The 24,507-nt window shown below is 32.4% G+C and overlaps 4 protein-coding genes and 1 long non-coding RNA gene across 6 annotated transcripts; 2 read left to right on the forward strand and 3 right to left on the reverse strand.

Annotated features, from left to right (window-relative positions):
• Positions 1-801: 801 nt before the first annotated feature.
• LOC133790556 (uncharacterized) lies at positions 802-5,859 on the reverse strand. Of its 2 annotated transcripts, none has more exons than XM_062228227.1 (9): positions 4,910-5,859; positions 4,624-4,715; positions 3,779-4,479; positions 3,580-3,650; positions 3,324-3,413; positions 3,070-3,228; positions 2,882-2,980; positions 2,154-2,259; positions 802-1,949 (listed from the first exon to the last, which is right to left on the reverse strand). In XM_062228227.1, exons 1-9 carry the CDS (start codon positions 5,276-5,278, stop codon positions 1,777-1,779), a joined length of 1,860 nt encoding a protein of 619 aa, XP_062084211.1. In that variant the 5' UTR covers positions 5,279-5,859; the 3' UTR covers positions 802-1,776. The 2 variants fall into 2 exon arrangements, with proteins under 2 accessions (XP_062084211.1, XP_062084210.1); XM_062228226.1 differs by having other exon boundaries at positions 2,154-2,265; positions 4,910-5,857.
• A 1,117-nt stretch (positions 5,860-6,976) lies between these two features.
• LOC133789406 (F-box/FBD/LRR-repeat protein At5g56420-like) lies at positions 6,977-8,338 on the reverse strand. Its single transcript, XM_062227246.1, has 2 exons — positions 8,203-8,338; positions 6,977-8,128 (listed from the first exon to the last, which is right to left on the reverse strand). Exon 2 carries the CDS (start codon positions 8,108-8,110, stop codon positions 7,091-7,093), a length of 1,020 nt encoding a protein of 339 aa, XP_062083230.1. The 5' UTR covers positions 8,111-8,128; positions 8,203-8,338; the 3' UTR covers positions 6,977-7,090.
• A 1,034-nt stretch (positions 8,339-9,372) lies between these two features.
• Positions 9,373-15,139, reverse strand: LOC133790566 (ALBINO3-like protein 2, chloroplastic). The gene is made up of 15 exons (XM_062228236.1): positions 14,609-15,139; positions 14,392-14,480; positions 14,062-14,168; positions 13,900-13,971; positions 13,321-13,422; positions 12,972-13,031; positions 12,548-12,613; positions 12,124-12,171; positions 11,137-11,307; positions 10,988-11,043; positions 10,757-10,874; positions 10,414-10,503; positions 10,165-10,274; positions 9,691-10,064; positions 9,373-9,600 (listed from the first exon to the last, which is right to left on the reverse strand). Exons 1-14 carry the CDS (start codon positions 15,028-15,030, stop codon positions 9,920-9,922), a joined length of 1,656 nt encoding a protein of 551 aa, XP_062084220.1. The 5' UTR covers positions 15,031-15,139; the 3' UTR covers positions 9,373-9,600; positions 9,691-9,919.
• A 4,132-nt stretch (positions 15,140-19,271) lies between these two features.
• LOC133790560 (uncharacterized) lies at positions 19,272-21,293 on the forward strand. The gene is made up of 3 exons (XR_009874033.1): positions 19,272-19,436; positions 19,898-20,046; positions 20,652-21,293. It is a non-coding gene; the product is annotated as an uncharacterized LOC133790560 (long non-coding RNA).
• Positions 21,294-21,306: 13 nt separating this feature from the next.
• LOC133790559 (uncharacterized) lies at positions 21,307-23,450 on the forward strand. Its single transcript, XM_062228230.1, has 2 exons — positions 21,307-21,760; positions 21,837-23,450. Exons 1-2 carry the CDS (start codon positions 21,653-21,655, stop codon positions 22,188-22,190), a joined length of 462 nt encoding a protein of 153 aa, XP_062084214.1. The 5' UTR covers positions 21,307-21,652; the 3' UTR covers positions 22,191-23,450.
• Positions 23,451-24,507: the final 1,057 nt, after the last annotated feature.

The following is a 24,507-nucleotide window of genomic DNA, read 5'->3' on the forward strand; positions in this document are numbered from 1 at the left end:
AAATATTACTGTTATAATAATATTTAATATAAAATTAAATATTTAGTAATTATATTAATATAAATTCAAATATTATAAAATATTATTATTATAATAATATATAATACATAATTTTACTTTTTATTAAATTTTTTATCATTTATATTTATAAAAAAACATATTTTTTATTACTTTATATACTTAACTAAATATATATTCATATTAAATAACAAAAAATATTATAAATATATTATATATATAATTGTCGTGTGTACAAATAATATAACGGTGTAAGTATATAAACGTGTGATTTAAATAATAACATGAATATTTTATATTTTAAATAATATAATTTATGATCTAAAATGTTAGCATATTTTTTTAAAAAAAAACATAAATGATTTTTAGGTTTAATTTTTTTTAATATATTTAAGTCATTTTTTTTATAATATTATTTATTTATTTAAAATTTATATTACAATAATAAAAACTTAATAAATATATTTAGTAATAATTTTTAAGCATGCATGCATGTTATATACACAACTTGATATTTATAAAGATCATACAGGCATATGGGATCCACAATCTTCATCGTGAACAACGATCAGAGTCAGTTATACATGTTTATATATATATATATATATATGTATGAATGTATTGTTATTAGTTTGCTGCTGTATGGTTTTGGAGATATCATAATTTGGTGAATGAGAGACAAACACTGGTCTCATTTCAAAGAAGCACTACAACAAAATATAGTTAACATGCATTATTTCACAACAAAGTTGTGTGTAAGGAGTTTCTCTTGAGAGTTCTGAGTGAATTGTCAATAAAATATATATTTTTCTTTTTTAAATCAATAAATTCTTTCGACAGTTCCAATATGCAATGAGGTTGAAAAAGACAAATAGAACTTGTCTCTCTCGACGATTTTCAGAAAAAATATGGTACACAAACACAACATTCTCAACAGCTGTATAATGTGTCCACTTGTAGTCTTGCTTCAAACAAGAGAAAAGGAAAGCTGCCCTGCCCACCTATTGTTCGCCGGTTTTGACCACAACAATTCTTGGTGTTGATGCACAGTCAGCTAAATGACTATGAGGCCATGCCCTGATGTTACAAAAGTCTCCATGGCTGAAATCTTTGAATCTTACTGAAAGCCACCTAAATGGAGCAGTGCCAGAGATTATATGTTGGAAACTTCTCAGAGCTACACACAGAGTTTTATGCTATGAGAGGTTGTGATTTCTTCATCCCATTTCTCAAAGCTGTTCCAGTTTAAGTACTTTGATTTTGCTTCTGACTTGTGAACATCCATACTGATTGGAGTCGCACTCAGAAGAGCTACTTATGAGCTCAGCTTGGCATTTCTAGTACTTCGACTTCCGAAACCAATCCTACTTGGCTATGGGATGAACTATCTTCTGATTCAAACTCGTGAATATCAGTGGAAAGCTGCAAATTCGTCAATAGAATTGCCTAGTTTCCCTGAAATTAGATTTGAGCTTCAATCAATTGGAAGGTCCAATTCCATCAATCCTAAGGGAAGTGACACCTTTGAACCTTCCCAACAACAATTTTGGAAAGGTTGGCAACACTTCCCCTAAGCATGTCAGAAACATAACGTTATTGCTCATCTAAGATGAAGCCAAGCCTTGAATACAACAGTGACTCTGTGCATGTCATTTGATTCTCCCAGTAGAACTGACCAAAAGAGTTTCATGCAAAATCTGACAGAAACTTGGAACGTGGGCAATGTAGACTGATGCATACTCACACTTGCTTGAAAAACTATGAGGTGTTAGGAATGTCATCATTTGCATGAGGCAAGGACTTTGTTGCTAACTCATGAAGCGTAGATTGCACAGATAAAAATTTCTCCCTCAGCATGACATTGTACTCGTACAAACATTTGAGATTCTTTTGAACATCAGACATATCCATTTCTGAAGAATCCTTCAAATCTGTAGCAAACAGCAACAAAATGGAATAACTACCGAGGCAAAGTAAATCCAAAAATGGTTAGAGGAATTTCCATAAAGAATGAAAAAACATTTGCTCTCAGGCTTATGGCTTCAGAAATAACATTTCACAACACCCGTCCTTGCCTCAAATAGGATGGCAAAGAAATGGACTAGTGATCAAAACTTCATAGAGTAAGTTGTTACCTAAGGTAGGTGGTAGAGGAATGTTGGCATGAGATAAAGAGAATGAAACAAGTTGGGATGAACTTTCCTTGCATGATCCACTGGATTGTTGTTCTTCCTCATGTTTCTGTGACTGGAAAAGATGAGCATTTCAAAATTATAAAATTCACGAGTACTTGACACATAAAGATGTGATTACATACATTTTTAAACCAGAAAATAAAAAGCAAATAACACCCAAACAAGGAGGCAATGAGCTAGTTATTTATATCAAAATATCATTAAAAAAGAGGTTGATGTGAAAAATATCTCTAATAGGTTTGCAAACTAAGAGTGACATGGGCCATATTTTGAGCAACACCACAGTAAGTTAATATTTTGGACTGGCTTTTACAGCAAAAACTTATGGAATCTGGTTTAACTTCACATTGTCCATTTAAAAAGCTTGTGGAGAACATTGGACCTTCCAGTGGCAGCTTAAGATGGGACGAGAGACTAAGGACAGACATCAACAGTGAATGTACCATCTCAAATTCCTGTAGTGTTTTCTCATCAAACTTTCTAACATACGTAGTAGTGGCTATCAAATATAGGTTGTCAAGGAAATTGATCAGAATAGTCAACTAGAGGTAAATAGATTGGCAATATTGAGAGATGGCATCAAAGTATGCAGAACACTCTTACTTGAAGATACGTAGCGAATAATAGACCTTGCGTTAACTGAAATACAAACATGAAAAGCAACTCACGTGTTCACCCCGAGAGTCTGACTTCTCTTCAAGACTCAAAGCAGTTCCTGGTATCAGAGACTTGGTTCTACTAGTGTGGGAATGATTTGGAGCAGGAATCTACACAGAAAAAATTTCAAAATAAAATGACATGAAAAAATATAAGATTAAAATTAATTAACTTCGGGAACAGACACACACATGACTACCTTAGAATCTGTTCTGCTCTGTTGCCTATGTTTTTGTGATGATCCTTTTCCGCTGATAGATTTTAGCATATCACCACTGCAACATGATCCATTTTTCTTGTTGTCGTGGTCATCATCTAATATGCTAAAGCCCCATGTGTACATCACATATTTCCTCAACTAATCAAAACAAACATATCAGTAAGTTTAATTGGATTAAAACCACACCACAAAATAAATAGATACATAAAATTTAATCCTCAAGAAAGTGTTACCTTTTCCCAGCGTTCTAGTGTTTTTTTCCGATTTCTAATCATTCTTAACGTGCTATCTTCATGGCGAAGCTTTTTTATTCTACATTCAAACTACAGAAGAGAAAAGTTGAGCAACAAACTCGGTCGCATGTATATATATCATAAAGGTGACATTTCTACCATGTTAGTCTCAAATTTTGCACATGTTTTCCTTGCAATAAATTTGATGATTTATAATAACAAAGATTTCAAAATATAAAAGGGAGAAGTATCATACTTGAACTAGTAAGAAGAAAAAAATGCCAATACTGATGCAATACAAGCCACCAAGATTTGCAAGGAAGCTCACTGAATAGTATAGAAGAAAAAGAAATTGATCAGCAGAAACAAAATAATATTACTCTACATCTCATTTGCCAAACCATGAAGAAAAGGATTTGAATGAAATTCAATATAAGGCAGAGCATATTACTTACCCAAACCGGTAGCTCTTAGATCATCGATTTCAACAATGTAGGAAGAAAGAAAGTTGATATACAAAGTGGTGTTGAGTGTTCCATCACTGGAGCTAGCTAGAGATGTTTGCAGCTGATTTGTGTCAGTAAAATGAGAACCAGGCACAAACGCATGAAAGAGAGGTTGGATGAGCCTTAGATCCTCTAGATTATGGTAAATTTTGGGAAATAAACTGAACTTCAGTATATTTGTATCCCTTCCTCTAAAAGTCACAGGTCTGTCATTAAAAGTACTCCCATTCTTTACTATTCCACTAACAAAACTCACATGTCTCTTGTTGGCATGACTCCTCGTAGTAAGGTTGAACTGAAATCCAACAGCAGTTGCAGGATTGTTCGGTAGATCAACAAAGTGCCAGGAGATGTATAAATTGTCACTAATGGGTTGACATCCATCACACTTGAGAATAACGGTTGGTCCTTCACTGGTGTTTTTACAAGAGTAGTTTCCAAAGTTTGACAGTGGAACACTTTTATAGTCAATAGAGCCAGGATTTCCAGTAACTAAAGTACCAAGGTCTCTTAAGTTTGAACAACTCATACTTGATAAAGTGGTAATATTGAATTCCATGTCATTAACAAATGAAGCCAAGTCGGGTCTATTGGTTGCTCTGACGCTATGCACCTCAATGGTATTCCTGGATATGATTTCGAAAAGCAACCTGAGAAAAAAAAATGAAAATTCTAGTATGTATAAACTCACTATGATGAACATAGAGCTGTCGAAATTCCATATAAACATCGAACAATCAGAAAAATGCATCATGAATTCACACTGTCATGTAGAAAATTCATCAAACACTTACGCAGCAAATAAACCAATGAAGATTGTCCAACTAGCTATTGAGAAAGTGCCACCAAGTTCTGTTTTCCGCTTCTTAACCACCTTCTGATCATCCTACACACCAAATAGAGCTAATTTAGAATCATTCAAAAAATCCAACTCTGGACTCATAACTAAACACATCACAAATTAAATCATTATTTCACAGTAAAGGGTCTGCAAGATTTTTAAAAATTTGTCTGAAAAGTGTCTAAGTTGATAAATACAGAGAAGAAAAAAGAGAAGGAAAGGTTGAGTTGATAACTGACCAGCCAATGACTGGTGGCAAAGGAAATGTCCAATCTGCTAACCCACCATCTGAGCTTAAACCAAATGCTTTTTCCATCATTGCCCGGATTCATCAACCTCAGGAAAAGGCATAATGCGAACCAGGAGAGAACCATGACCAGGGTTGTATACAAGAACAACGCCTGAGACTGCAATAATGTCCTAATGGTCTCAATCTCATTGGTGATCCCTGGAAAGGTCAAGGCGTGGTAGTCAACCCCCTGGTCGGTGGTGATGGTGGAGTGAGCTGAAAAGAGAACGCAGCGGTTGGTTGTCCGGTTCAGAAGGTTCCCCACCGGGCAGCGGCACTGACTTCCATTGAAAACGATGCCGTTTGATGGGCAAGACATCTTATTTTGCTAAGCTTTAAACTTCTGTAATGGAAACTTCACTTCTAGCTAAACCTTGAAATGGTTATCAAAGATGCAACTTTTTCAAACAAATAAGCTACCTCGATCTACAAATTGACGTTAAAGGGTCATCAAATCTGATATCTGCAACTTTGATTTCGTTAAAATTTTCAAAACAAAATCTTTGAACTATTTTTGGCTGAGCATCTTGACTTGATAATAGTATTTTCAAAAAGATGAAGTTTGAGATAGAAGAGCTTTAATGACAAGATGATTCTCTTTAGTTGAGGTAAAGCGTAATCGAAAAGAGAAAACTTTAGAGAAGAAGATTTGGAATCAGGTGGGTTCAAGGTCTCTTACTTGAGAAATATTTTGTGCTTTGAGGAGTAATAGTTACTAAAAAAAGCTTCGAACATGTACTTCTCGACTGAGTTGGCAACTTTGTTTCCTTGTTTTTCGGTTGTTCCACGTTGCAGTCGTGTTACATTGTTAAAAAAAAACTCGGTAGTTTGGAAAGGAAAAGAAGAGTGTCATGGAAGATGAGATTATGAATCTTTATTTTTTTCAGTACAAGGTATTAACCAGGGAAATATGTTTGGGGTTTTTTACGGTTGTTTAAGTAGTACCAAAATCATATGCATGTAACCAATTAAAGTTTTCCACGTGTAATAGTTTTTTTTTTTAAAAAGAAAAGGTTGTCGTGGTGGGTGTATTAAATGTATGGTCACCAACCACTAAATCAATCACACAACCAACTTTTTTTTTTACCTTTTTTATGAGATTTTTGGGTTTAACTGTTTTTTTTGGGTTAACTTTGAGTATATTATAAATTTTTAACCGAATGTATTTTTAATATTGATTAAAAATAAATACTTATTAATTATATTAATATAAATTAAAATATTATAAAAAATTATTATTATTATTATAATATTTAATAAAATACTACATATTGAATAATTATATTAATATAAATTCAAATACTATAAAATATAATTATTATAGTTATATATAATAGAAAATTAAATATTTTATAATTATATTAATATAAATTCAAATATTATAAAACATTATTATGATAATAATATATAATTCTACTTTTTTATTTCAATCGGATTTGGTCGAAATGAAATGTAGCATAATTGTAATGTAAAATATAACAAAATTGTAAAAAAAAAAATCGTGAACTACATTACATTTAGAAAATACTTAAAATGCAAAAGTAATTCTTTTATTTAAAAAAAACGTTCTTTATATTATTTGCTCCTATTTTATTGCAGAATAATATAACTAAGTAGCATTTTTTTATTTTTTTTTTAAATTATTAAAGATATGCTACTATTTTTTAAGTGTATATACTTCTATGTTTTTTCTTTTGTTTAGGACATATGCAAAAAAAATTATTGTCTACGGTTTCATCAACTTTTTTTCTTCATTATATTATGTTTTATTTATTTAGTTATTTATTTCTCATATACTATGCTAGGTTAGTTGATATTTTCTTCAAGAAAATCTTCTTCAAAATGTGTTGTTTTATTTTTTTCTTTTTACTGTATAATAGCATATTAGATTAATTTTAGTGTATCTTCTATTTTAAAGATATATAAATTAACATTTGACTTTTTTTTTTTACCAATATAGATACAATGGAAGGACAGTCCAACAATCAAATAGTCAAATTCATTCATACTAGCAAGTGTTAAAGTAAATACAATCTCAAAAGGACTAAAGTAGCAAATAGCAAAGAAAACGAATAAAAGACCATCATTTATGCTCATAATTAGCAGTTACAACCCAAATATGACTTTCTCATCAATAAATAATGTTTCTAAAGAAAGAGAAATCCACATCTTTCAAGTCTGATTCTCTCACTGGCAGCCCCAACTTTACAAGTGCAGCAGGAGTTTCAAGAGATAATTGCTTCAAAGTCCAATTCTCGAGGAGTGAAAGAATCTGATACTTTATTGATGATGACGAGTCTTCATCACAACAACTAAAACAACTAAAACATAGTGTCAGATTTCTGATTGTCTTACATGCAGAAAAGGAATTTTTAAAGATTAGCCAATCTACTATCAAAGTTTCAAGATTTGTGGCTTCAACTTCAAAAGATAATAGATCAACATTTCTAATTTTCAGACACTTGAGACTTTGTGAACAGAGCACACCAAGATTTAAGTTAGAACATGATCTTAGACACAATTTCTCAAGGGATGAGCACCCAGACAAAAGCTTAAATAGTGTATGATCATCCTTATTATGATTTTCAATGCTTACATCTTTCAACGACAATGTTTTCAGTGCAGGAAATCCCATTGAACAAGAAATATCCAAAGCTAACCCATTCAACTTCAAAATAGTCAAATCTCTTGCGTTGACTATTGATTTTGGTAAGCGGTAACGAACGTGGTATGTATAATGACCATATAACCTATTACGAAGACAACAGCTGTTCAAGCAAACACTTATTTCCTTGACTTTATTCTCAACTGCAAAAGCTAACCATTTATCAATGCAAGCATCTTTGTAGATTTGATAGGAATTCATCATCTGAAGCTTAAAGCTAGTTATGGTTGAATCGACCATAAAAATCTTACTTGTCTTGCGGTGTTTCAAATAATTGTCAACATACTCGTACAACTTTTCTATGTCCGAGTCAATACCATCAGCATCAGAGAAAGAGAGAGTGGGGACTGAGTACCACATGAGTTTCCAGTGCTTTGATAGGAGGCATGTCCGAACGACATCCTCAGTGGGTAGAAACGACAGAATGTGTAGGATGACTTCATCAGGTAGTTTCGAAAGTCTATCCTCCTCCACCGCCATTGCCATTGATGTATGCTATAGATTCTGAGTTTTTCAGTGTATCATCAGAAACAAAAATAAAAAAATAAAAACAAGAGAGATTGGTTGATCATCCTTACCTTACTGGTATTGGCTGCAAAAAAGTTCTTCTTGAACCAACCCAGAATGGATGCGAAAAAATATCAAAGGATTGAGGGAGAGAATTAGGTTTAGGAGGTGAGTATTGAGAGTGAGAGTGAGTGGTGTGGGCTTAACTCGAAGCGGAATACTGGTTCTGCTGCTCCGTATGAAGCTATTTATATTTGTGGTTGATTACTTGAAAAACAAGTAACACCTTATGATATCTCTTTATATTGAAACCGTATAGATATTTTTGTGTTTAACTGTTTTTTTTGGGTTAACTTTGAGTATATTATAAATATTTAACCGAATATATTTTTAATATTGATTAAAAATAAATATTTATTAATTATATTAAATTCAATTGCCAAAAAAAAAAAGAGAAACTCAAATGGTTACCCAATTCTGATATTCTCTTTTCTTTTCCTTTTTTCCTCTTGGTTAAAAAGAAAGAAAAAAATATGGGTTTCGGATAATGTATATATATTTTTTATATATATGTATATATAATTAAGGGCAATAATATCATTTTTGGATCCCTAAAAAAATCAGTTTCGGATATATAATGTCTATATATCTATTTGGATATAATTTAAAGCTATAAAATATAACAGTCTCATTTAAATTCAAGCCTTTTTTTTTCCTTTCATATATTGCACTAAAAAGAATATATACGATAAACCGAACCTTTAAGAAAATTAAAAACGATCAATATAGATCCTAATAAGTAAATAATAGTGTATTTATATGAATATTTTTAGGTAGTAACATTTTCTACTTTTGGTATTGGAAATATTATAAGCCAATAATATATTTATTTGTGAAGTTGTAAATAGTTGAATTAAATATTATTAGATATTATTGGATAGTTGAACACGTTTTGCACGTGTGATTACCTACCCTACAAGACAAACAATAATGTCGAGTGTTGAAAAGTTGTGGTTGAAATGTATTATTGTACTAACTAAGCACATATCTATTCTTATTGTCATTATTATCCAACTTTTTTTCTTTTTTCGAAAAAAAAGAAGATAATTGGGTGGTGCATTTCACCCCTCCATTTTTGTCGATTAGCAATTCTGAAGACCATTGAGCATTTAAACAAGCTCTTGAATGCTACATATGATTGGCTTTACGTGAAGGTAGCAATGAACAGGGAAAAATAAGAGAATGCTCAAAAAACTGTCTTTTCTCCAACAGAAGTTGCAATATAAACCATAATTTTTTGTTTGTTTTAAACTTTTTTTGTTTTATCATATACAAACCAACTTGCTTTTCCTCTAAATCTTCAAACTAAGTTGCTTACCATCATCAACTTTAGAAGCTTCTGCAATTTGGAGATCTAAACACCCAAGATGGAAGGAAAGTGTCATTATTTAGTACAACTCTCTTTGGACCTGTCATAATCAAATGAATTAGTTTAACTTACCATTCATGCCTTTATTAAGTTATAATATACATACATATAATGTCCTTGAACATAATACCTCAAGTTTTAAGTCCGAAAACCATGCTTACTATCTTCTCTTCTCAATCTACGAACCCCCCAAAAAAATGCATACCTGAGTATCTAGGAAAAATGTTATATGATAATAATCACAACAATGACTCCCAAAACTTTATTCTCTAATCGCTTTATTGTTAGGTAATATAATAATGATAAAAAAAGTAAGGAAAACAAAATTTGTGTAGTTCAGCCTATGTAAATGATCTTGTCTATTGTTGTCTGTTGGTAAGATCGCTGGGCGAAGAGTCATCATTTTCACATTGCTCTAAGAACTCATTGAAAGCTGGATTATAAGCAGCAGCTAATCGAAGAAAATCCGCAGCTTCTTTCTTGCGACCCTCGTTGTATAAAGCACTGAAAGAGAAGGGTCATAAACATGAAAATGAACCCAGTAAGGGAACATAATTGGTTGCGCAATACAAATGTTCCTTTAGCATGTAACTATTTTCATTACCTTGAAAGCATTAACAATCCATCAAAGTAGTGAGCTTTGCACACTGGATCCTCTGGCTCTTTCAATCTTCCAATCCTTTCTAAATGTATTAGCCCTTCCTTGATGTTTCCCTATCTCATACGCAAGTACGAAGAAAGTGAAAAAAAAAACAAAGTTTGATGTCTACCATGCTCTTATTAAAAAATGTGTTAATGGTGTGGTATCCATCTCAAATGTTATTTTATAGCAAGGTTATTAAATTGTGTGCACCTGCCGAATATGGAGAGAACCAGCCCAATTTGAGGCGCGGATTAAATCAGAAATATCTGCCACTCCTGTAAGATGCCCAGCAAGCAAGAGCTGTTGCAAGAGAGCACCTTCTAATTAATGAATAGTCAATGGAAACAGAACAAAAAATTTGGTACAAACTAAATCTCAAAATATACAAATTAACAGCACAAGTGTCGGTTTACTAGATACACCCAAACAGACAAGATAGAACATTTTGCAAGCAAAGCAATTATCACTCTCAAAACTAATTGAATCATAGATAACGTTGTGCAAGCTTAACAAACGAAAATGATGTAATGCAAAAATGAATCGAGTCCCAGACCTTTGAAACGGCACGCTCCATGTATTCAATCGCCTCTGGAAGCAGTCCCTTTTGCATTAGAGTCTGACCCATGAGAATTAAACCCCTAGTACTCTCAGGATCCTTAGAGAGTGCCAGTCTGCAATTAAAAAGAACTTATAAATTAACTTGGCAGCTATGGACAAATCTGCTAATCTAATATAAAGAAGTTAAGACAAAAATAAAAATACAGATTAGAAGATCAGCATTTACTGTATTATAGGAATTGCTCTTTCTATATGTTGTTTTGATAATAGTTGGGTGGAAAGCTGCCCACAGTCCCAGCCATAAAGATTCGACAACACTTCAATTAGTATCTGATGTTAACATAGCTTACAAGGTAAAAGCTTAAGGTCACTAACGTTAAGCAGTTCTAATGGAGAGAGGGCTTCCAAAGATATTTGGTGCGGTTTTTTAGGTTCACTTGTGGTTGTTATAGCAGGAGTGGTAACACTTGAATCTGCAGAATTAAGATATTTCTCGACTGGTAGCCCCAGCTTTGCACGTACAGCAGGATGTTTGAGGAGAAAATGCTGCAAGGTCATCAAAGAACTTTGACATTAGGACATTTATTGTGATGCATACACTGTGGTTTGCAGCTAGACCTAGACTATTATCGGAGTTTCAGTATTATAAAGTTCATTTTCTAATAAAAATCCAAATAATAAATTCCAACACATTACAATGACAAAAAGTTGCTTCATCGAAACTCACGACGTTTTATTTTTTATTTTTTGGTTTCAGGTAGGAAGTGATTTAGTTTCATTCTGGAAATGGGAACTAGAAAAAGTACTTACTCCCTGGGGTTATCAAAAAAGGAACAACTTTGAAATCAAATTGATGTTAGTTTAACAATATGAGTAGTGACAGAGTGATAATCACATAACAAAAGCCTGAGACAACTTGATACTGAAGAGACACCAGAAATAAAAGAGATGAACAATGACACATAAAGTTCGTCATCACAATTGTATCAGTTCAAATGAAATTAAAGAGTATGGTAGTTTAAATGTGGTATTCCATGGATCTTCAGGCCCGAAAGCTAATTGAATCCAAGGGGAAATACAAAGGAATGCATCTCACCAAACCCCAAAGAAAATAAAATTAATAAAGGAACAATTGAAATGTACATGTTGGTTATTGAAAAGACCAGAACTGAGCTTTACGAGCAGAGGAAAAAAATATACTATTGATGTACATAGCGGGATTTTATTTGGGAAAACAATCACAAGGAACTAAGTTAAAATGTATACACACACACACATATATATAGGAAACATGAAACCAAGTCCCCAAATATCATATAATTTGTTTATTAAAAAAAGAATAGATGCAGTGTGATGAATCACCTGAGTAAAAGTTAGTGAAAGATTTGAGGCCCAATAGACTTGACTTCCCTGCAAAAGAATGTAGAGAAGTAAATTATTGTACTCTTGACCAGAACACAGTAATAAAGAAGCGGACAATAGATTTTCACTGCCTGATATATGAGCAATATCAATAATAAAACAATCTTTAGCACACAACAAATGATCCAACGGATCTACATATTCGTCAAATATGAATAACTTAATTATATCACAAGTAACAACAATCTGAAGAGAAGACATAGAAAAAAATTAAAACTGTGGCATAAATTGTTTGGTACTCACTGTCTCATTGGAAACTGCTAGTCTGCTACATAATGCCTTGGAATGTGAGTAATGTGATGCAATATTGTAAAGCTTAAACTCACACACACACACACACATGCATAGCAATATAATAAGTTACCTGAGGGACACAGTAACAGATACAAAGGATAGGCAGAGTCATGAAATCCAAGCCGAGCTTGTAATACTGCAAAACGTTTACAGCTCAAATCACTTCCAGGAATAAAAATACTTTAAAAATGGCTAAAAGTCCAGTGCCATTCAACTAATTAAAAATGTAAAAACTAATAAGAGACGTGCCACTAAAGAGAAACACAAGTAATAAGATAGCATTGTGCAATTCAACTACTTAAAAGATGTACAAGCTGATATAATACACCCCCTGATCAGGAGACATCAAGAAATAAAATAGAACATTGTACAACTTAACTAATTATAAAATATAAAAACTAATTAGATAAATGCAACTCTGAAGAAAAACAAGTAAGAAGATACAGCATTCTCACCAAAAAAAAAAAACATGACTTGTAGTTGTGACTACTTACTTTTACTGCTACATCGAGTAGACCAGTTGTTTCTTTAACAGAAGATCTTTTAAAAGAATTCTGAAAATTGAATAAACATTAATCAGAAATGAGATATGTTTTTTCAAGTGGCAACGTCATCGATGTCTGTAAACAATCTGTATCTACCAGCTATTAACTTACAAGAAAAATAAATATGTTTCTAGTTTTGTGTCAGTCATGTAACAATTGATTCAGATACCAACCATTCAGCATGAGACAATCCTGTCATCATCTCTACTGGGTAGGAGGAAACCCTCAAGGGATTCAAACATTTTACAAAAAAGGAAATTTAATATGTAAATAGTATATTAAGTACCCAATTGAATACCTGAACATTGGCATAGTGCAAACCAGCAATCACAAATGGAAATATGGAGCCTAAAACCCCATGTGAAAATTCAGTTAAATTATGGAACCAAAAAGCACCACCCTGAAATGAAAGCCACAAGAATTTCATATTAATCTAACAAATTCATGATTAAAAAATCTTTGTAGCATTATACAATATCCCTGTATGCAGTGCATGCAAGCTTTCAAATCAACAAAATAAGTCACAGGATTAGGAAACATCAAAGATACCCATGATTGACTAATGAGAAGAAGAAAACATAATATCCTCGTGATAATCAGATACAGTAGACTTATTAAAGCTAACAATATCATAACAATAAGAAACCTCCCCAACTTTATACAAAAAATGTGATAACAATAATTTTTTTTAATTGCTCTATGTTCTGACTACAACAGCTCTATGTTCTGACTACAACAGCTCTATGTTTTTCACCTACAAACAAGGAAAAGCCAAAAGAGTGAACTTTATTGGTGCTTTGGCCATAAAAACTTGAAATCCAACTTATTATCATTTGAAATTTTTTTTTGAACTTGTAGTAGATTTTCTGAGACTTACACAATCAAACCCAGGGTGATGATTCAGAGACATTTTTCGTATGCTAGTCATCCACAATAAGAAGCATGGGATCTGCATACATTCAACAACAAGAAAAGAACAATTACCAGTAGAGGTTATCAAAAACTAACACCACTCACACAGTTTTATGAATATAATTACCTGGACACAAGCGTATGGAAGTAGCCATAAAAATGAGGGCTTCTTATAAGCTTGCCTTTTCTCCTGAGAGAGCGAATTGGGATCCAAATGACTCTGTCCAAGGGGTCCTATGAAGGTGATAAGAAGAAAAGTAAGCTAATTATATGATATGCAGATACCTACAACAGGAGGAGGAGGAGAAGAAGAAGATGACGATGAATACTGAAAAATCCAAGTGTAGCTAAACTCAGTACAAGAGGGTTAGACCAATAAACTCAGGGTGACCCAATTGAGTGATTAGTTCACAAATTGAAGTGAAAAATTAAAAACTCACATTTATTGATAACTCACCAATTTGATTCAACTTGCGAAGTTGCAAGACAAGAATAGGAAACAGAACAACTCTGAGACTCAATGTGGAGAAAGCAATAACTATCCACCTGTAATTATAATAACATATTCACATTCAAAGAAATACGTAAGTAATGCGAAAAAATATAGTTTGATAGTGATAATAATGATGAAAAAATAAAAAATTTCTTAGCAACGAAACTCAGTTGAACCTCACCAAGGTAAGCCAGTAAGGTCATGAAACCCATCAAGCATTGAAATGACCACTCGAACTGGAAGGATCGATTCTTCATTACCAATTGCTGAAGCAGCATCCAAGACAGTAGACTCGGGCAACTTAGTGATGAAATCAACATCAAAATCTTCGGCTCCTCGGTACTCCGAATCATCTCCAGAACGAGTGAAAATAGTTCGAGAGTATAAAAAATCGGGAGCCCCCACTAATGAGTACGGAGTCCTTGATAAGAGGTTGGGCCTGCGATGGTGGGAAGAAAACGGGAGAGGGCTAATGACATTACTAGAGTTGGAGTCTGGAATAGGATTGGTGAGAAGGGGGTATTCATGCGCATGAGAGAGAGTGGAGAGATAGGTTGCCGGAACAGAACGGCGGACACGGTTGAGAATCTTGTAGGTCGCCATTGACGACCAAATTTGGACGAGCTCCTCAGAACTCGGTTTGGTTCGCACGCTTTCAAAACTTGAAGAAGAAGAAGCAATTTTATGTTATTTGTAGTTTTGATTTTACATTGTTAACATCTTTTTTCAATAATGGTATGTATTTCAAAATCATATAAATTTGTTACCTATGTATTTGTTTTTACATTGTGAACATCTCTATTCAATAGCATTTCAAAATCATATATATTTGTTACCAAATCTTATATGACCCATTTGCACGAAAAATCTAAATCTAATGTACTCATTTTTTTTAATTGGAGAGAAATAATTATTTTATATTGTTGATTACTTAAATTATTATTTTGCACAAAGTTCTTAGTAAATATTAGGGTTTACCTAAGATTAAATATGTTAAAAGAGGGTAACGATAAATGTGAAATTTCATTATATTAATTTGTTGTATTGAGCCGTTTGTTGATTTTTTTTAAAACTGAGACATTTATCTAAATAATAATTGTTTTGAGGGCTATTTTTCTGGTTACCCCATCTTATATTTGTTGAATAAAATTTTATGAATATGAATTTAATTAAGTAATTAAATTTGAATTTAAAATTTATATAATTAATGACAGTTTGATTGAATTGGTAGAATTTTATTAATTATATTTGAGTTTAGAATAACTAATATATACGATTTTAAAATGTAAGGTATCAAATATGTATGATTTTAAATTACCATATACAAAATGAATATTATTGTAAACACATGATATCAAAATAATACTTTACAAAAACATAGATATAAGGTATCAAATAATGTTTATATTTGGTATAATTTTTATTTTTGTATAGCATAATTTTAGCGTAATAACATTTTACCATAATTTAAAGTTAGGCTTTCTAACATTAATTGTAAATATATTTGAGTTTATTTCAATAAACAATGGATAAAATAACTTAAAAAAATAATAATATTTGATTGATTTTTTTCACATATCATCTAGACATCTGTTAGCATTTTGACCACACATACATCATTTTAATCTTCAAACAATATGTTAAAATAATAACTTTTAAATTAATATTTCAAAATCAGTTATTTCAACCAAGATTTAATTTTATTTTTGAATAAATAACTCGGGTTCTAATTAGTTTTAATTAATTCTAGTAATTACAGAGCATTTGACCTCATCATTTGGTGGAAAGGAATCGTAGGAGCATAAAATTACAATAAAACGAAAATGTAAAATTGTGAACAATATTATGTTATGTACATAAATAAAAAAATAAAAGGGAAAATACAAATAATTAATTTTATAATTGAAAATATTTTGACCAAAATCGGGTATAAGGTAATATTTTGATCAATTTTGTAAAATATAGAATCAAAATTGTCATTTAATAAACATAAAGACGTGTATTCAGAAAAAATATAAAGTCAAACTGGTATTTTCTCAAAACAAAATTGAATGAATGTGACATTTAATAAAGCAGATAAGCATTTTTTTTAATTAGTACAAAACTAAATTGTGAATTTCATATGTATTTAATTGAGTAAAATAAATCAAACAAAACCATGATTAACCTAGGAAGATAAACAATTGAATCAGAATAAGCAGTTCCATAGGGGAGAAGTCTTCCAAAGATAATTCCTTAAGTTTTAGGGTTTTTTTGAGAATGGATGGTAGGGTAGGCATGTAAAAGGAATAGATAATTGACAAAGAATTGTCCCTGTCTCCGTTAATATTCGGGGATATAAAACTGTCTCTGGTCCATGTCCCATGTCCTAATTTAAATGAAAATTTCCGCCCCATAACACCCCATAACGAGTAGGTCCTCGAGCAGAAAAAATGGCATTTATAGTGTAAAACAGAGAAAGTGTGTTATAGTAGGAATACTAATGCCCCAGTGTGCAGCTGAGCTAGAAGTAAGCTTGTCTGATAGCTCCTACTTTACAAGTGCAGCTGGATTTTTGAGTAGTAAATTGCTACAATATCATTATAAAACAACTTGAAATGAAAGAATTATCACACAGGTCATTGATTGAGATGCATCTACAGCAATGTGAAGCTAGACAATAATCATAATTCTTTTACTAAAAAGTTTATTTTCTCATCAAATCCAAAAATAATATTAATAGTAACAATAATTAAAAAAAAATAAGTGGTGGAAAGAGTGATAATGGCATAACAAATAGTCGATAATAGGTAAATACCATAAATTGGGTTTTTGGGGTTTTACTGGTATTACTAATCTTCTCACACATCAGAAAACTCCTTCTTAACAGTTGTACCAGTGTGAGGTAGTGTTAGGTTAAGAATATAAGAAAGGAAATATCACATTTCTATGTAAGGTAGTAAATTTCAATTGTACTTAGCTACAGATAAAGTAAATAAAAACTCAAAAGAACTAACAATAAGCAGAGCAATCAAAAAAAAAGAGCACCATTCCTGCTCATAATCAGCATTTCCAACTAAAATATGTCTTTTTCGTTAACAGATAATGTTTCTAAAGAAAGTGAAATCCACATTAAGACATCTTTCAAGTCTGATTCTCTCTTTGGCTTCTTATCAGTAATAACTCTAAGATGTTTCCAATTAAGCAAAGAAAAAGAAAACATCCCTCTTCAAATTTTCTGGCATGATGGTAACCTTCATACATAAGTAAATTTAAGAAGGCGAAAAAATGTATCAAAGTTCGGCATATAAAATAATAATATGAACTTGAAAAAAAGCCATGGACTGAAAGAAAAATAAATACATACTTTATCTGAGACAACATGCAAAGTTACAATATTCCAAGAGCAATTCAAATTTAGAAAAAAATTCATCATTCTGATAAACTCATTTGCGTCATAGTTCTCGCGCAAACCATGAATCACAAAATTTTCATTCAACAAATTAGATAGCTGCATTGATATGCTAAATTTGAAATTGCCTTCATAACAAATGGATGTTAACTTTGGAGCTGATTCAATTACAATGTTCATTTTATAATCTCAAATTGAAACTTTTCAAGTGCTAATTCGAGATTTTAATGTGTTGTAACCCTGTATTACATAAGTTATTTAAAGTCAAATTCTCAAGAAGTGGGAGGTATGAAATGTGATATTCTAACAATAACGATTCTTTGTCATCAGAGAGACCAAAAGTTAGTGTGTGTTAAACTGTAGAATATGAGTTTAGAAGCAGAATGAGATATATGGTAAAAAGCATGAAGTTCCATCTCAAAAACAATTAATGATGAGTGGAGTAATCATGCTCTTATAAATTGTTATAAATTTTTTAATATAACCATACACTTTACATGTGGGATATTTTATCAAGTGAGATTTCTAATTATCTTGCATGCAGAAAAATTAACATATCAAAGCTTAACCAATCTACTAGTAAAGATTCAAGTTTAATGGCTTCAGCTCGAATACTTGGTATAGTCTATAAGTCAAATTCTTTAATTTTTAGGAACTTGAGACTTAAACTATGTAAACGGAACAGACCACCACGAGGAAATAAGTTACAACATACCGACAATTTCTCAAGGGAAGGGTAACCCAACAAAAGCTTAAACAATGTATCATCCTTGTTATGATCTTCAAAGAGTACATTTTTCAATGACAAAGCCTTCAATGCTGGAAGTCACAGTGCCCAAAACTAACCCATTCAACTTCAAAATAGTCAAATATCTTGATTGCAATACTGATTTAGGCAGGTGGTAACCATGAATATTACAATCTTCATGGTCAGAATCCAAGTAAAGATTTTTCGCTTGACTTTATTCTTGACTGCAAAAGCTAACCATTTATCTATGCGAGTGACTTTGATTGTTTCATATTAATACACATAAAGCTTAAAACTAGTAATGGCTGAATCGACTGTAAAATTCATACCTCTCTTGAAGTGTTTCAAATAATTGTCAACACACTAGTAGAACTTTTCTATTGGCTTCCGTGACAATTGAATATCACCATTAGAGAAAGAGATAGTGGGGACTGAGTACCACATGAGCTTCCAGTGTTTTGAGAGGAGGCATGCCAGAACGACATCCACAGTTGGAAGAAACGACATGATGTGTAGGATAACTTCATCACGCAGTTTCAAAAATCTGGCTTTTGAGTTATATAACCCTATGCGTATGTGGCTTTAACAATATAATATAACCTTCTTAGTTTGAGTAATATTTATATTTTTTACAATCTTAATAATACAATTACTAAAATGGCCTTGCCCCTGAAAAGTTTAAACTTATTACTCAAAGACTTATACCTCACAGCCCGCAAGCACACACCCCTCCTTTCTTCCCCAAGCCATCCCAATCCTCAACTTCTCCATTCCCATCAGAGCTCGCCTAGCATTTCCGAAGGGTCCACACTAGCCTTGTTCGAGCTCGCCTAGACTTTCTGTCACACTATTCATCTTCTTCAAACAAAGGTAGTGTTTGAATAATAATATTTAGTGGTAGTTTATGTAATTTTGAATCTTAAATAAGAACAAGTTGTAACTTGTTTCTATGAGTGGACTAAAAAATACTTGGCAAACAACAATTTTGATTCATTGTTCTTTGATAGGGCTTTGCTATTACTCTATATATATATATTCTTGATGATATTAAAGAATGCAAACCATATGTTTGTGAAAATGCCTTAATGAACTAACTTTATTAAATTAGATTGGGATTTTCAACTCATATACAATATGTGTATTGATTATAGTTTGATATTTGAAATGAATACTTACATAATCACTTTAAGTCAATTTTCTCAGACCCATATATTTAAATAGATCTTATTATGATGTTCGGATAATGATATTTTTATGTAAATTTGCTTTCTATTAGCATTTTTAGGTAGATCGACTCTCCAATCACAACTCTTATATACTCTATTTCTTAGATTCCATTGCACGAACGAAAGTACCAAGTATTAGAGATCCACAACAATTGATTCAACGACAGTTGATTATTCACAAATCTAGTCCAAAGTCCTCGTGCTCAAAATCGTTGGATTCTAGTGTGCCACCAACGACCCAATCAGATAATGAGGTAAATGAAGTTAGATACATTTTTTTTTTCTATTCTTGTACTCTTTTTGGAATAGATAATATATTTTATTGAAATAAATTGCCTATAAATTTAGTGCACAAAATGCATGATTTGAAAAATATTGGTTTAAAATGTAGAACTCAACTAGAACGAGTAGAGCTCAAGTGGTTATGGTCGAGATTTTTTAAAAAAATGCAATGAACTTTCAATTTAGAGAGCTCGACTAGCATGAGTTGAGATTTCCAAAGTCTAATTGATAGCATAGAACTCGACCATACATAGTTGAGATTTCCAAAGTCTAATTAAAATTGTAGCATAGAGCTCGACTGATGTGAGAAGAGCTCGACCATAGAAAATGGAGATTTTCAATGTCTAATTGAAATTGTAGTATGGAGCTCGATTGGTGTGAGTCGAGCAACACCAGACATAGTCAAGTTTTCCAAAGCCTAATTGAAATTGTACTATAGAGCTCGACTGGTGTGAGTAGAGCTCGACCATGCATAGTAGAGAGTTCCAAAGACTAATTGAATTTGTAGTATAGAGTTCGACTAATGTGTTTTTTACTCTATTTAAAAATTTATCTTTTTCTTATATTTAATTACTAGGTATATATTGAAGAAGATTCGGTGACATGTTCTGAAGAACAATTAGAATCACATGTGGATGAACAATCAGAGTCTTCCTCTGAGCCATGATAGAAAAAACTTTTAGTAAGTCTTGTTTTGTAAAATATTTAAGTTAATTAATATTGAGAAATATGATATTTAATTTATTGCATATTGAAAAGATTCTCAATTGAAGCCTATATTAGAGAAGAATGAACACTCTGAGTGCAAGATAAGTGTAAAAAGTCACAAAAATTATCAATGATGTACTAAAGAATGACCTGACCAACTTACAATTGTTCAAGGAATCTCCGTTCGGACTCTTTCTAAGAACTATGAACGTTCAAGTCAAGCAATGTGGTGATTACTCATTCAAGAAGCAGATTGTGATAGAGATGTGGTTTGTTGTTAATGAGGTACCGATTCGATTCTCATTGATGGAGTATGCATTAATATTTGGGCTAAAATGCTTAGAATATCCAAAAGGTTGGGAAACTCATTTAAAGATAGACACTTTCATGGGAAAGAAATAGTCAATATTGACGACGAGAAGACCAAATTTACAACCCAAACCAAAATAAAAGAGTTTGAAGGAATGTAAATGTAAGTGGCAAGGAAATATTAAAGATAGCTTCTCACTGTAACCTTAATGTACAGGAACAAAAGTTCTTCTAACATCGACTCATTATTATTGGGATTGGTTGATAATTTGGACATGTTCAACCAATACCATTGGGGGACTCATTCTTATGAGTATGCATTAAAGCAACTCTAGAAAGGGCTGAAAGGAAAAGCAAAATTAGTGCATGAGAAAGCAAAGAAGATGTCCTCATTAACCTATTCAAGCTTCGTTCTTCCATTAGCGGTAAGAAAATTGCCCTAAATAAAGTTGAAGAACATCCATTATGTCCAAATACCTTGCAATTTTTCTTATTTGCATGTGTAGACATTATTGTATGAATGTGTGTTAGTAGTGGTAAGAAAGTATGTAGAGCTTTGAGATGATATTGACAAATCAATACCGAGAATTTGTCGATGGAGGACTACTTGGAAGCGTAAAGAAACCTCCCTCTTATAGTGATGTACTAGAAGCTCTAGGTGATTCCAAGGTTAGCATCTAATTTTTTTTTTTGTTATTTAGTAATCCTCTTATTATACATATATATTAATATTTTTTGTACTCAGGATATAAAAAGTATCATTTCACCTACTGAACGGGAGAAGAGAACGCCACACATGCAAGCATTCATCAGTATTCCTGGACCAAAGTCAAACTGCATGATGGATATGTTGACTACTGTGTTAGAGTTTGGAGGTACACTTAATTGGGTCAATGATACTGATAGGCATGCGATTTGTAACAATGTTGGTGTTACAAGTGAAGGCCTAGCTACAGAAGTCGGTAATAAAAATCATGTCCAATCTGTGAGCGAAGCCACAAGAGATGATACTGATAGACATGAGACTTGTGACAATGTTGGTGTTACAAATGAAGGCCAAGCTACAAAAGTTGGACAAGAAGAGAGTCAAGGTGACTAGTTTGCTCTCGAAGCTCACATAGATCAACAATTTTCATTGATAAGATCACAAATTGCAATGTTGCCTTCAAAGATAATTTTCTTACTTCAACAACAGAATATCATATCAATGCCCCAATGTGATGATGGTCATGGTGACAACTGTACTAGTGATGATTACATGAGAACATACCATGAACAATTTCCTCATGTTGATGACCAACCTCTTCTTGATAAAGAGAAACCTCCCCAAGTTGAAGAGCAGCATCATCAGGTTGATGACCAACCTCTTCTTAATAAAGAGAAACCTCACCAAGTTGATGGTCAACATCTCCAAGTTGAAGAGCAGCATCCTTAGGTTGATGACAAACCTCCTCTTGATAAAGATCAACCTCCCCAAGTTGAAGAGCAACATCCTCAAGTTGATGACAAACCTCCTCTTGATAAAAAGCAATCTTCCCGAGTTGAAGAACACCCTCTAAAAAGGCCACTAAAGCGTTCACACTACATGAAATCACCATACACTGACTCTTCGACGAGAAGATCATATCCAGTTTGATCCTAAAAAACAAATTTGATGACATTTAAGAAGTAAAAAAAAGTATTGATTGTGAGCTTGGTTTACGAACTATAAACTATTTCCAGCGGATTATTAAAGACCATGAATAACTATTTAGTGAGGTATGACATATGCTTTTATGATTTCTTATATCTAAGACTTAATTTTGTTTCCGCGTGTATAATGTTATTATTAATTTTTTACAGCACATTGATGATGCTCTATTTGACATTAGAAAGTGGCAACATGAATATCATGATGTGATTCCACAAGAAACAATCATTTTAGATGAAAAATTTAATCAATTGGTGACTATCAACTTCAACCTTAACATTATTGATGATGAGAAAAGTCGATATAGTTCAGGGAATCATCCGCATTTTTGAGGCAAGAAATGGAAAGACTCAAAAAAGTTGTAAATGACTTTAAACATAAGGGACCATCATTGGGTTGCAGTTAAAGTAGACTTACAAGCATTAGAGTTGATTGTTTATGACTGCAGTATTGGAGCAACGTCATTGAAAGAAATAAATGCTTTGATGTTGCCACTTTGAACGATGATTCCGACTATGCTTCATGTATCTTCACAATTTGAGGACATAACACAATGTCTTCACAAACCATGGACATATACACGCTTACTTACTGTTCCAAAAAATTCAAGGTAAGTATGTTTATCTAAGTCTATATATACATGCTTACTTAGTCTATATTTATTACAAACTTAAATCTATTATCCTCCTCCACATCCATTAAAATCAATAATAGATTTAAGTTTGCAATAAATATAGACTAAGTAAGCATGTATATATAGACTTAGATAAACATACTTACATTGAATTTTGTAAAACAATAAGTAAGCGTGTATATGTCCATGGTTTGTGAACACATTGTGTTGTGTCCTCAAATTCTGAAGATACACGAAACATAGTCGAAATCATCGTTTGGAGTGGCAACATCAAAGCATCAATTTCTTTGGATGAGATCGCTCCAATACTACTGTCATAAACAATTAACTATAATGCTTGTAAGTCTACTTTAATTGCAACCCAATGATGGTTCCTTATGTTTAAAGTCATATACAAATTTTTTGAGCCTTTCCATTTCTTGCCCCAAAAATGCAGATGATTCCCTGAAATATATCGACTTATCTCATCATCAATAATGTTAAGGTTAGAGTTGAAGTTGATGGTCACCAATTGAGTAAATTTTTCATCTAAAATGATTGCTTATTGTGGAATCACATCTTCATACTCATGTTGCCGTTTACTAATGCCAATCAGAGTATCATCAATATGTTGTAAAAATAATAATAATAACATTATACATGTGGAAACAAAATTAAGTCTTAGACATATGAGATCATAAAAGCATGTCATACCTCACTAAATAGCTATTCATGGTCTTTAATAATTTGTTAGAAATAGTCTATAGTTCGTAAACCAAGCCAACAATCAATACTTTTTTTACTTCTTAAATGTCATCAAACATCGTTTATTTTTTAGGATCAATTCCTTGAAGGATCAAACTAGATATGATTTTCTCGTCGCAATCTAGTCCGACGAAAAGAGTCAGTGTATGGTGATTTCATGTAGTGTGAACACTTTAGTGACCTCTTTGGAGGGCGCTCTTCAACTTGGGGAGGGTACTCTTCAACTCGGGGAGATTGCTTTTTATCAAGAGGAGGTTGGTCATCAACTTGAAGATGTTGCTCTTCAACTTGGGGATGTTGAACATCAACTTGGGGAGGTTGATCATCGACTTGAGGATGCTGCTCTTC

The sequence above is a fragment of the Humulus lupulus genome, chromosome 7, assembly GCF_963169125.1.
Source record: "Humulus lupulus chromosome 7, drHumLupu1.1, whole genome shotgun sequence".
NCBI classification, from domain to species: Eukaryota; Viridiplantae; Streptophyta; class Magnoliopsida; order Rosales; family Cannabaceae; genus Humulus; species Humulus lupulus.

What these genes read in the sequence shown, in the direction of transcription:
- LOC133790556 (XM_062228226.1), bottom strand. Translation starts at nt 5,278, where the DNA reads ATGTCTTGCCCATCAAACGGCATCGTTTTCAATGGAAGTCAGTGCCGC. An exon ending in TTCATTGGTTTATTTGCTGC is followed by an intron (nt 4,480 to 4,623) that starts GTAAGTGTTTGA and finishes TTTTTTTCTCAG; the next exon opens with GTTGCTTTTCGAAATCATAT. An exon ending in TCTAAGAGCTACCGGTTTGG is followed by an intron (nt 3,651 to 3,778) that starts GTAAGTAATATG and finishes TATACTATTCAG; the next exon opens with TGAGCTTCCTTGCAAATCTT.
- LOC133789406 (XM_062227246.1), bottom strand. Translation starts at nt 8,110, where the DNA reads ATGGCAATGGCGGTGGAGGAGGATAGACTTTCGAAACTACCTGATGAA.
- LOC133790566 (XM_062228236.1), bottom strand. Translation starts at nt 15,030, where the DNA reads ATGGCGACCTACAAGATTCTCAACCGTGTCCGCCGTTCTGTTCCGGCA. An exon ending in TTCCATACGCTTGTGTCCAG is followed by an intron (nt 13,972 to 14,061) that starts GTAATTATATTC and finishes GAATGTATGCAG; the next exon opens with ATCCCATGCTTCTTATTGTG. An exon ending in TGCACTATGCCAATGTTCAG is followed by an intron (nt 13,032 to 13,320) that starts GTATTCAATTGG and finishes TTCAATTTTCAG; the next exon opens with AATTCTTTTAAAAGATCTTC.
- LOC133790559 (XM_062228230.1), top strand. Translation starts at nt 21,653, where the DNA reads ATGATATTGACAAATCAATACCGAGAATTTGTCGATGGAGGACTACTT. An exon ending in AAGCTCTAGGTGATTCCAAG is followed by an intron (nt 21,761 to 21,836) that starts GTTAGCATCTAA and finishes TTTTGTACTCAG; the next exon opens with GATATAAAAAGTATCATTTC.